At 43.0% G+C, this 12,297-nt stretch overlaps 1 protein-coding gene across 1 annotated transcript in view; it reads left to right on the forward strand.

Annotated features, from left to right (window-relative positions):
• Positions 1-12,297, forward strand: part of LOC138851462 (RB1-inducible coiled-coil protein 1-like) — a 110,980-nt gene that overhangs the window by 9,371 nt on the left and 89,312 nt on the right. Inside the window, exons 6-12 of the mRNA XM_070080614.1 lie at positions 2,124-2,315; positions 7,523-7,687; positions 8,661-8,872; positions 9,424-9,619; positions 10,679-10,831; positions 11,687-11,924; positions 12,002-12,033. Of these exons, the coding sequence (XP_069936715.1) occupies positions 2,124-2,315; positions 7,523-7,687; positions 8,661-8,872; positions 9,424-9,619; positions 10,679-10,831; positions 11,687-11,924; positions 12,002-12,033 (1,188 nt within the window). The remainder of the gene's footprint in view (positions 1-2,123; positions 2,316-7,522; positions 7,688-8,660; positions 8,873-9,423; positions 9,620-10,678; positions 10,832-11,686; positions 11,925-12,001; positions 12,034-12,297) is intronic.

Raw genomic sequence — 12,297 nt, forward strand, 5'->3', positions numbered from 1 at the left:
TGTTGCAGGAGGTGTTACTAGCACCTATTCTGCTGCAGGAGGTGTTACTAGCACCTATTCTGCTGCAGGAGGTGTTACTAGCACCTATTCTGCTGCAGGAGGTGTTACTAGCACCTATTCTGCTGCAGGAGGTGTTACTAGCACCTATTCTGCTGCAGGAGGTGTTACTAGCACCTATTCTGCTGCAGGAGGTGTTACTAGCACCTATTCTGCTGCAGGAGGTGTTACTAGCACCTATTCTGCTGCAGGAGGTGTTACTAGCACCTATTCTGCTGCAGGAGGTGTTACTAGCACCTATTCTGCTGCAGGAGGTGTTACTAGCACCTATTCTGCTGCAGGAGGTGTTACTAGCATCTTGCTAGCTTTTATATGCCTCTGAACGTGAAAAAAAAACTTTTTCACTTTTGAGCAATTTCCATTTTACGAAGGTAGCCCAGAACCTAACCTCTTGTATAAGCAGGACCCTCTTGTACAGCAGTAGCCCAGAACCTGACCTGTTGTATAAGCAGGGGCCTCCTGTACAGCAGTAGCCCAGAACCTAGCCTGTTGTATAAGCAGGACCCTCTTGTACAGCAGTAGCCCAGAACCTAGCCAGTTTTATAAGCAGGACCCTCTTGTACAGCAGTAGCCCAGAACCTAGCCAGTTTTATAAGCAGGACCCTCTTGTACAGCAGTAGCCCAGAACCTAGCCAGTTTTATAAGCAGGACCCTCTTGTACAGCAGTAGCCCAGAACCTAACCTGTTGTACAAGCAGGGCTCTCTTGTACAGCAGTAGCCCAGAACCTAGCCAGTTGTATAAGCAGGGCCCTCTTGTACAGCAGTAGTCCAGAACCTAACCTGTTGTATAAGCAGGGCCCTATTGTACAGCAGTAGCCCAGAACCTAACCAGTTGTATAAGCAGGGCTCTCCTGGACAGCAGTAGCCCAGAACCTAACCTGCTGTATAAGTGGGGCCCTCTATATAAGTGCACCAACTAAACAGATACACAAATATATATGAAGTAGGTACTGTAGACTCATTACATCCAGGTTCCTTTCATTTTTTAATCTTTATTATGCAAAGGAAGATAAGCAGAGGGTATATAAACAGTGTGAAGGTCTCTCATGCGGAAAGGTGCAGTACGTGTCTGCTCTCTCAATTTATATATGAACACTGTCTCCAGCTTGATCACAGATGATGCAAATGATATGAAAACACTGTATGTATTAACTGTTGTTTATTGTACAGTAGTCTTCCCCATATTCCCTGGGGATATGTTCCAAAACCTACCTTAGATGCCTGAAACTGCGGATAGTAGTGAAATACAGTGGACCCCCGCATAACGATTACCTCCGAATGCGACCAATTATGTAAGTGTATTTATGTAAGTGCATTTGTACGTGTATGTTTGGGGGTTTGAAATGGACTAATCTACTTCACAATATTCCTTATGGGAATAAATTCGGTCAGTACTGGCACCTGAACATACTTATGGAGTGAAAAAATATCGTTAACCGGGGGTCCACTGTACAGTGGAACCCCGAGTTTCGGTCATAATTCATTCCAGAAGGCTGTTTCAGTGTCGATACCAAATGAATTTGTTCCCATAAGGAATAATGTAAATTAGATTAGTCTATTTCAGACCCCCAAAAATACACTTAGAAAAGCACTTACAATAATGGACTTACATAATTGTTCGAGTTGGGAGCTGTACGAAACTTGGGGTACCACTGTGTATATGCTACAGCCTCTCCTCCCTTAACAACAGAGTTCTATTCCTAAGACCACATCAGTAAACGAATTCGTCATTAAGTGAGGAGCATACTATAATGGTAGTGGGTTTGTGTCAGCCATCTCTGATATTGTTTTAATGTCACCGTTGCACCATTTATAAAATTTTTAGTATATACGTATATTTAACCCTTTCACTGTCGGTCTTGTAATATTACGGCTTGCAAGCCAGTGTTGGTCCTGTAATAGTACGCCAAAATTCTAGTGACTTCCAGCCTTTTGAGAGATAGCTGGTAGACCTACATATGAAAGAATGGGTTAAGTGAGGAGAGGCTGTACTCATAATTTGAATAATGCGACCACTTCACGGGATTCATTATTCACGCTAATCAAGATTTGGCAATGTTTTTCAGATTCAGGTACAAAGTTCTGCAGAGCAGAGTGCCGCAGTGAGTGCTGCAGTGACGCTAGCACAGGCTGACCAGGACAGACTGCGAGAGCAGCTCCAGGAAACCATTGACCTGCAGTCGCACAAGTTGAACGATGCCCAGCGAGAGATTGAAGTCTACCAGGAACAACTCCATCGACAACAAGAGAATTTGCAGGTCAGTGTTGGCGTTCCTGCATATAAATCTGTAGGGGAAGGAAGGCGGGGTAGGGGTTGTCCTCAAAAACGTTGGAGGGATGGGGTAAAGGAAGTGTTGTGGGCGAGGGGCTTGGACTTCCAGCAAGCGTGCGTGAGCGTGTTAGATAGGAGTGAATGGAGACAAATGATATTTGGGACCTGACGAGCTGCTGGAGTGTGAGCAGGGTAATATTTAGTGAAGGGATTCCAGGAAACCGGTTATTTTATATAACTGGATTTGAGTCCTGGAAATGGGAAGTACAATGCCTGCACTCTAAAGGAGGGGTTTGGGGTATTAGCAGTTTGAAAGGATATACAGTGGACCCCTGCCTTACGATGGCATGATGTTACGTTAAATCTGCCATACGATACATTTGAACGCAAAAATTTTGCCTTGCCTCACACTAAAAAACTCGTCTCACGCAATTCGTCTGGGACACGTCCCACATGTGGCCTCAGCGCCAGTGTTTACAAGCCAGCCAGTGCGGTCGCATCTATGCATACATTCAGTACATTTCACATTATCCCAGTGTTTTTAGTGCTTGTAGCTGAAAAATAAGTCACCATGAACCCCAAGAAAGCTTCTAGTGCCATCCCTGTGGTAAAAAGGGCAAGAATTAGTATGGAATTGAAAAAAGAGATTAAGGAAATGTGTACAAAGTGGGTTGAACTTCAAACCTTTACGGATAAAAATCACCCTGACACAGCTACTGCACGCCGTGTTGGCAACCTGTACAACGACAATGTTATGGCCCACTTTAGGAAAGTCTTAAACGAACAAGAGGTACAGAGCTCTATGGACAGATTTGTTGTGCAACAGAGGTCCAGTGACTCAAGGTGGTCCTAGTGGCATTAAAAGAAGAAGGGAAGTAACCCCAGAAAAGGACTTGATACCTCAAGTCCTAATGGAAGGGGATTCCCCCTCTAAACAATAACAACTTCCACACACTCCCCTCCTCCCATCCCATCAATCATCACCAGATCTTCAATAAAGGTAAGTGTCATGTATTCTATTGTTAGTAGAGTATTAACTGTGCATGTCTTCTTCAGTTTGTATTAAAATTAATATTTCGTGTGGTTAAAAATTTTTTTTTTCGTACTTTGGGGTGTCTTGCACGGTAATTTGATTTCCATTATTTCTTATGGGGAAAATTAATTCGCCTTACGATAATTTCAGCATACGATGAGCTCTCAGGAACAGATTAATATCGTAAGGTGGGGTCCACTGTACTGTGTATCTTTATACGTATATACTTCTAAACTGTTGTATTCTGAGCACCTCTGCAAAAACAGTGACAGTGTGTGAGTGTGGTGAAAGTGTTGAATGATGATGAAAGTATTTTCTTTTTGGGGATTTTCTTTCTTTTTTGGGTCACCCTGCCTTGGTGGGTCACCCTGCCTGGGTGGGTCACCCTGCCTGGGTGGGTCACCCTGCTTCGGTGGGTCACCCTGCCTCGGTGGGTCACCCTGCCTCGGTGGGTCACCCTGCCTCGGTGGGTCACCCTGCCTCGGTGGGTCACCCTGCCTCGGTGGGTCACCCTGCCTCGGTGGGTCACCCTGCCTCGGTGGGTCACCCTGCCTCGGTGGGTCACCCTGCCTCGGTGGGTCACCCTGCCTCGGTGGGTCACCCTGCCTCGGTGGGTCACCCTGCCTCGGTGGGTCACCCTGCCTCGGTGGGTCACCCTGCCTCGGTGGGTCACCCTGCCTCGGTGGGTCACCCTGCCTCGGTGGGTCACCCTGCCTCGGTGGGTCACCCTGCCTCGGTGGGTCACCCTGCCTCGGTGGGAGACGACCGACTTGTTGAAAAAAAAAATAATAATAATAATAGTAATAATGTTTATTGCAGCATGGTACGATGTTTATTCAAGGTGAATGACATTTGGGTATACATGCAGAAAGCCCGTAAATATGCAGAGCCGCTTGGGCAAATGTAACATTAGCATAAGATCAATAAAGCAGTAAGAATATTGAGTAATTTAGTACTTAGTTACTTGGGTGAGTGCAAATATAAGTTTAGAAGTTTACAATGCCTACAAGAGAATTGAATATCATATTAGCTTATGAGCATGTTCGATAAGAGTGAATGGAGATGAATGGTATTTGGGACCTGACGATGTGTTGGAGTGTGAGCAGGGTAATATTTAGTGAAGGGATTCAGGGAAACCGGTTATTTTCATATAGTCGGACTTGAGTCCTGGAAATGGGAAGTACAATGCCTGCACTTTAAAGGAGAGGTTCGGGATATTAGCAGTTTGGAGGGATATGTTGTGTATCTTTATTGTGTATGCTTCTAGACTGTTGTATTCTGAGCACCTCTGCAAAAACAGTGATTATGTGCGAGTGTGGTGAAAGTGTTGAAAGATGAAAGTATTTTCTTTTTGGGTCACTCTGCCTCGGTGGGAGACGGCCGACTTGTTAAAAAAAAAAAATTAGCTCGTGGTATATGGGATAATAAGTTTAATTGAGAGTAATACGGGTTTGACTGTTACGGCAAAAGTGGATACAACGGCAGTGTGTTGTTACCCTATTCTATGTGTTAGTTACATAGTGAGAACAGAAGCTAGTAGTGTTTCCCTGTCATATTCCATCACACAGTTTGGATCATATATTGTTGAAATGGTCAGTCTGATCTGGGAGGCTTCAGTAGGCTGAAGAGGATATCAGGTATCATCTTTGATATCCTCTTTGATATCTTCTTTGTTATCCTCTTTGATATTATCTTTGTCCATGTGATGTCTAACAGATCAGACTGACACATTTCGACAATCTTCTTCTTCTTTCAACAAACCGGCTGTATCCCACCAAGGCAGGGCGGCCCAAAAAGAAAAACAAAAGTTTCTCTTTTCAAATTTAGTAATTTATACAGGAGAAGGGGTTACTAGCCCCTTGCTCCCGGCATTTTAGTCGCCTCTTACAACACGCATGGCTTACGGAGGAAGAATTCTGTTCCACTTCCCCATGGAGATAAGAGGAAATAAACAAGAACAAGAACTAGAAAGAAAATAGAAGAAAACCCAGACGGGTGTGTATATACGTATATGCTTGTACATGTATGTGTAGTGTGACCTAAGTGTAAGTAGAAGTAGCAAGACGTACCTGAAATCTTGCATGTTTATGAGACAGAAAAAAGACACCAGAAATCCTACCATCATGTAAAACAATTACAGGCTTTCGTTTTACACTCACTTGGCAGGACGGTAGTACCTCCCTGAGCGGTTGCTGTCTACCAACCTACTACCTAGGATATTTCAACAATATATGATCCAAACTGTGTGATGGAATATGACAGGGAAACACTGCTAGCTTCTGTTCCCACTGTATAACTATCACATAGCATAGGGTAGCAACACACTGCTGTTGTATCCAATTTTTCTGGATACAAAATCGTATTTTTCGATGAATTAGGCACGCTTTTTACCCCCACAATAAGTCTTGGAAAATCGCCCTGGGCCTTGTATGCTCAAGGTCAGCATCAAGGATAAGCTTTGTGTTACACTTTAGTAGTAGTACTTATTTACTAACGTTATGTTACAGCTGCTTAGTAACATTATTTTGTATGTTTTGTATACCGCAAAAACGGTACTAGGTGGTGAGGTGAAGCAGGTGGTAGGAGGGCAGGTGGAGCAGGTGGTAGGAGGGCAGGTGGAACAGGTGGTAGGAGGGCAGGTGGAGCAGGTGGTAGGAGGGCAGGTGAAGCAGGTGGTAGGAGGGCAGGTGGAGCAGGTGATAGGAGGGCAGGTGGAACAGGTGGTAGGAGGGCAGGTGGAACAGGTGGTAAGAGGGCAGGTGGAGCAGGTGATAGGAGGGCAGGTGGAACAGGTGGTAGGAGGGCAGGTGGAACAGGTGGTAAGAGGGCAGGTGAAGGTGGGAGGAACAGACAGGACAGTAGAGGAAGGGATAGAGATGTATCAGGTCTAAACAGCAAATATAACAGTGGGAGGATTTTCCAACGTAGATATCTGTTATTATTATCTATTGTGATTATCTATTTTGATTATTATTATTGTGATTATCTGTTTTGATTATTGTTATTATCTATTGTGTTTATTTTGATTATTGTTATTATCTATTGTGATTACCAATTCGTAGCTGCAGGACTAGAGTTGACGTCATGGCATCTTGTCGAGAATAGCTCTAGTGCCGTCAGTTCGCAATCTAACATCTTAGTCAATTCTCTTGTAAAGCTCGACTATATATTGTGATTTTCTCATGAATACAATTTAAAAAATTAATCTGGAATGGAGCTGTAAAGGCCTTGCAAAATTCTATTAAATTTTGAATGTAATTTTTCAGTTACATTTACAAAATGTTGTACTGTATGGAGGAGCTTTATAAGGGAACTGACTGTATATAGAACTTTATAAGGGAACTGACTGTATATAGAACTTTATAAGGGAACTGACTGTATATAGAACTTTATAAGGGAACTGACTGTATATAGAACTTTATAAGGGGACTGACTGTATATAGAACTTTATAAGGGAACTGACTGTATATAGAACTTTATAAGGGGACTGACTGTATATAGAACTTTATAAGGGAACTGACTGTATATAGAACTTTATAAGGGGACTGACTGTATATAGAACTTTATAAGGGGACTGACTGTATATAGAACTTTATAAGGGAACTGACTGTATATAGAACTTTATAAGGGGACTGACTGTATATAGAACTTTATAAGGGGGCTGACTGTATATAGAACTTTATAAGGGGACTGACTGTATATAGAACTTTATAAGGGGACTGACTGTATATAGAACTTTATAAGGGAACTGACTGTATATAGAACTTTATAAGGGGACTGACTGTATATAGAACTTTATAAGGGGGCTGACTGTATATAGAACTTTATAAGGGGACTGACTGTATATAGAACTTTATAAGGGGACTGACTGTATATAGAACTTTATAAGGGAACTGACTGTATATAGAACTTTATAAGGGGACTGACTGTATATAGAACTTTATAAGGGAACTGACTGTATATAGAACTTTATAAGGGAACTGACTGTATATAGAACTTTATAAGGGGACTTACTGTATATAGAACTTTATAAGGGGACTGACTGTATATAGAACTTTATAAGGGAACTGACTGTATATAGAACTTTATAAGGGGACTGACTGTATATAGAACTTTATAAGGGAACTGACTGTAACTACTTAACTGACTACACATTTCAGCAAACAACTGTGGAGTTCGAGGAGGCCAAGAGAATGTTGGTAGAGGAGAAGGTGGAGGCTGTGAAGAGACTGACCTTGGAGCACGAGCTGGAGATGGTTGCCCTCAAGGAGCGCTGGCGCGAGGACGACCTTACACGCCAGGAGGAGATTGTGACCCTCACCCAGGTCAGTTGTCTTCCTGCCTTCCTTCCTGCCTTCCTTCCTGCCTTCCTGACTGACTGCTTTCCTTCCTAACTGCTTAACCTAACCTAACACTTGTCTTGTTTCCTGACAAACCTAACCTAACCTAACCTAACATAACCTAACCTAACTTAACTTAGCCTAACCTAACCTAACACTTGACTTGTTTCCTGACAAACCTAACCTAACCTAACTTAACTTTGCCTAGCCTAACCTAACCTAACCTAACCTAACCTAACATAACCTAACCTAACCTAACCTAACCTAACATAACCTAACATAACTTAACCTAACCTAACCTAACCTAACCTAACCTAACACAACACTTGTTTCCTGCCAAACCTTACCTAACCTAGCCTAACCTAACCAAACCTAACCTAACCTAACCTAACCTAACCTAACATAACCTAACCTAACCTAACATAACCTAACATAACCTAACTTAACTTAACCTAACCTAACCTAACCTAACCTAACACAACACTTGTTTCCTGCCAAACCTTACCTAACTTAGCCTAACCTAACCTAACACTTGTCTGTTTCCTGACAAACCTTACGTTACCTAACCTAATAGAAGAATGAGATTTAGAACGGCATTTTGGTCCACTTGGAGCATTGACTAGCCACACTCCGCGCTTCTGTGTGACCAGTTAACGGTCCAGGTCGGACCAAAACCTGGTCATAAGTTTGCTGTCAGCATTTACCTTTAAGAGAAATTAAAAGTCCTTGAATCTCCCATCAGCATTTACCTTTTACCTAAAAGGCCTTGAATCTCCCATCAGCATTTACCTTTTACCTAAAAGGCCTTGAATCTCCCATCAGCATTTACCTTTTACCTAAAAGGCCTTGAATCTCCCATCAGCATTTACCTTTTACCTAAAAGGCCTTGAATCTCCCATCAACATTTACCTTTTACCTAAAAGGCCTTGAATCTCCTATCAACATTTACCTTTTACAGAAATTAAAAGGCCTTGAAGATGCTCTGGTGGAGGCTGAGAGAGAGCGGAGTGAGTTGGAGAAGAATTTCCAGAACCGCTTTGAGGTACACATCCAAGAGGAGAAGGACAAGATTGTACAGATCCTGGAGGTCAGCTTCAGCGAGAGAGAAAAAAAGGCTCTGGAGAGTCTTAGGGAACAGCTGGTACAGGAACACCAGCAGCACGTCACCAGGTGGGTCGGATTTGCTCGTTGCAGCAGCACCAGCTGTGTGTCAGCAAATGTCGGCCAGGTTGTTATTGCTGACGGTCTGGGTGACCAGGCTTGTCTGGTGCTAGCCTGGTCAACCAGGTTGTTACTGCTGGCAAAACCTGGTTGATCAGGCTTGTCTGGTGCTAGCCTGGTCAACCAGGTTGTTACTGCTGACAGTCTGGCCAACTATGTTGTTACTGCTGACAGTCTGGCCAACCAGGTTGCTACTGCTGACAGTCTGGTCAACCAGGTTGTCAGCAGTAACAAATTATGTAAATAAAAATTTTTAAATGCAAATTTGGTAAAAATTGTCAATAATAAAAATTTTTAAATAAGAATTTTGTAAAAATTAACTTTGTAAATAATAAAAATTTCGTAAATGATAAATATTAATTTTGTAAATAATAAAAATTTCGTAAATGATAAATATTAATTTTGTAAATAAAAATTCAACAGTCCAGTTTTTCACATATAATTTTAAAACCGCTGAAGGCATTAAAGAATGGGCATGATGGGATCATGTTTGCTGTCAGGCTGGCGAATGAGCGGGAGGCGGCGGTGCAGGCGGCGTGCGAGGAGGTGCGCACCAAGCTGGTGGTGGAGTGGAGGGAGGTGGTGGAGCAGCAGCACAAGGACCTGGGCGAGCAGCACAGCGCACACCTGGCGCAGTGCCAGCACCAGTGGCAGCTTGACAAGCAAGCTGAGATTGACGCCAGGCTGGCCCAAGTTGTACGTTGTTTGTTGTTGTTATGAGGGTCGACTTGTGTAGTGTCTACTGTAAGAGTCGACTCTTGTGTAGCGTCTAGTGTAAGAGTTGACTCTTGCGTAGCGTCTCGTGTAAGAGTCGACTCTTGTGTAGCGTCTCGTGTAAGAGTCGACTCTTGTGCAGCGTCTAGTCTAAGAGTCGACTCTTGTGCAGCGTCTAGTCTAAGAGTCGACTCTTGTGTAGTGTCTAGTGTAAGAGTCGACTCTTGTGTAGTGTCTAGTGTAAGAGTCGACTCTTGTGTAGCGTCTAGTGTAAGAGTCGACTCTTGTGCAGCGTCTAGTCTAAGAGTCGACTCTTGTGTAGCGTCTAGTGTAAGAGTGTGCACTGCTGTCTGAGCTGTGAGTGAGCTCTTGTGTAGCGTCTAGTGTAAGAGTGGACTCGTGTCTGTCTAGTGAAGAGTTGACTCTTGTGTAGCGTCTAGTGTAAGAGTCGACTCTTGTGTAGCGTCTAGTGTAAGAGTCGACTCTTGTGTAGCGTCTAGTGTAAGAGTCGACTCTTGTGTAGTGTCTACTGTAAGAGTCGACTCTTGTGTAGCGTCTAGTGTAAGAGTCGACTCTTGTGCAGCGTCTAGTGTAAGAGTCGACTCTTGTGTAGCATCTAGTGTAAGAGTCGACTCTTGTGTAGCGTCTAGTGTAAGAGTCGACTCTTGTGCAGCGTCTAGTGTAAGAGTCGACTCTTGTGTAGCATCTAGTGTAAGAGTCGACTCTTGTGTGGTGTCTACTCTAAGAATCTTGTATATAATCTATTATAAGACTCAACTCGTCTCTCATTAACATTACAGTCTGGCATCACAATAACAGCATTTATCATTCACCTTGAGGTGGTGGTGGCGACACAGGGTGCTCGGTGGAGGGAGGAGCAGGATAGCAGCGTGGAGCAGATATGGCATCACAATAATAATAATAATAACATAATAATAATAACATAATAATAATAATAATAATAATAATAATAATAATAATAATAACAATTATCATTGACACTGCACTATGACCCTGTTATTGTGGTGATAACAAACGCAGGATGCTCGGTGGAGGGAAGAGAGGGACAGCAGTGTGGAGCGGGTACGACAGCAGTATAAACTGGAGCTGGAGGGTCTGCGTTCTCGCTTCCGCATGATGACCACGGCCAGCATGGACAAATCCCCCTCCGAGACCTCCCTCGAGAAGTTTGAGGTCAGTGATGTCCTTGTCTTTTGTTTGCTCTTGTTTACAAGTTAATTTTACAGCTTAGGAACTTTTATCCTAACTTAAGTTCATTTTAAAGTCCTAAACTACCTAAACCAGGGGTCCCCAACCTATATCCCGGGGGCCACATGTGGCCCTCCTAAGAAAAGGATGTGGCCCTCACTTAACATTACAAACCCACTTTTATGTACCCACAAACCTACTTTTACATAGGTTCAGTACTGCACAACAATTACCAAAAAAATTTTTGCCATTCGTAAAAATTAGGAAATACAGTAGACCCCTGCTTTACGATCAGCTCCCAACACCACCATGGGGCAGAGCATATGTGGGTGCGCTTGTACGTAGTATGTTTGGGGTGGGTCTGAGCTGACTAACGAATTTACAGTATTCCTTATAGAACAAATTCGGCCAGTACTGGCACCTTGAACATACTTCTGAATGAAATAATATCAAATCTGTGGGTCCACTATACATTGTCAGTATTTGTGAGAATTATTTAAATGTGGCCCTTCTTTAAATTTGGCTAAATTGGTTCATTCATACGAAAAAGTGTTGTGGAACTACTGGTCTATATACACCCTCCCGGGGATGCCACCCACACCAATCCACTAACACCCAGGTACCTACTTATTGCTAGGTGAACAGTGTATGTACACTGAGAAGTGTTTATCTCAGTCTATATATATATATATATATATATATATATATATATATATATATATATATATATATATATATATATATATATATATATATATATATACAGAAGATATATATCTCAGTGCATATACACAGAGAGGTGTATATTCTAAAGTATGTACAGAGAGGTGTATATCTCAGTGTATATACACAGAGAGGTATATTTCAGTGTGTATGATTGAGAGGTATATCTCAGTGTATACCTTGAGATATACACTGTTTGAAGTAGCCGATGGTGAACGATCACGTGCCAAGCTTAATTTGAAAATCACAACAGGTGTCAATTTCCACTGTACATGCCTGAGTTCAGGAGCTGGGAGAAGGAGGCAATACACTGTTGTGGAGGATCGCAATAGGGAGGACGGAGGCGGTGGAGGCGGTAAGGTCAATCCTCCAGCAGAAGTTTAGGCGACAAAGAGTAGCAGATGTTAAACACGACGCAGAGAAGTTAAAGAGAAGAGCAACGAAGAATGGAAGCAGAGAAACAAGTGAGAGGGAGAGAGAGAGAGAGAGAGTGGGAGAGAGAGAGAGAGGGGGAGAGAGAGAGAAAGGGGAGAGAGAGAAAGGGGAGAGAGAGAAAGGGGAGAGAGAGAAAGGGGAGAGAGAGAAAGGGGAGAGAGAGAAAGGGGAGAGAGAGAAAGGAGAGAGAGAGAGAGAGAGAGAGAGAGAGAGAGAGAGAGAGAGAGAGAGAGAGAGAGAGAGAGAGAGAGAGAGAGAGAGAGAGAGAGAGAGAGAGGGAGAAGAGAGAGAGA

The sequence above is a fragment of the Cherax quadricarinatus genome, unplaced genomic scaffold, assembly GCF_038502225.1.
Source record: "Cherax quadricarinatus isolate ZL_2023a unplaced genomic scaffold, ASM3850222v1 Contig680, whole genome shotgun sequence".
Lineage (NCBI taxonomy): Eukaryota > Metazoa > Arthropoda > Malacostraca > Decapoda > Parastacidae > Cherax > Cherax quadricarinatus.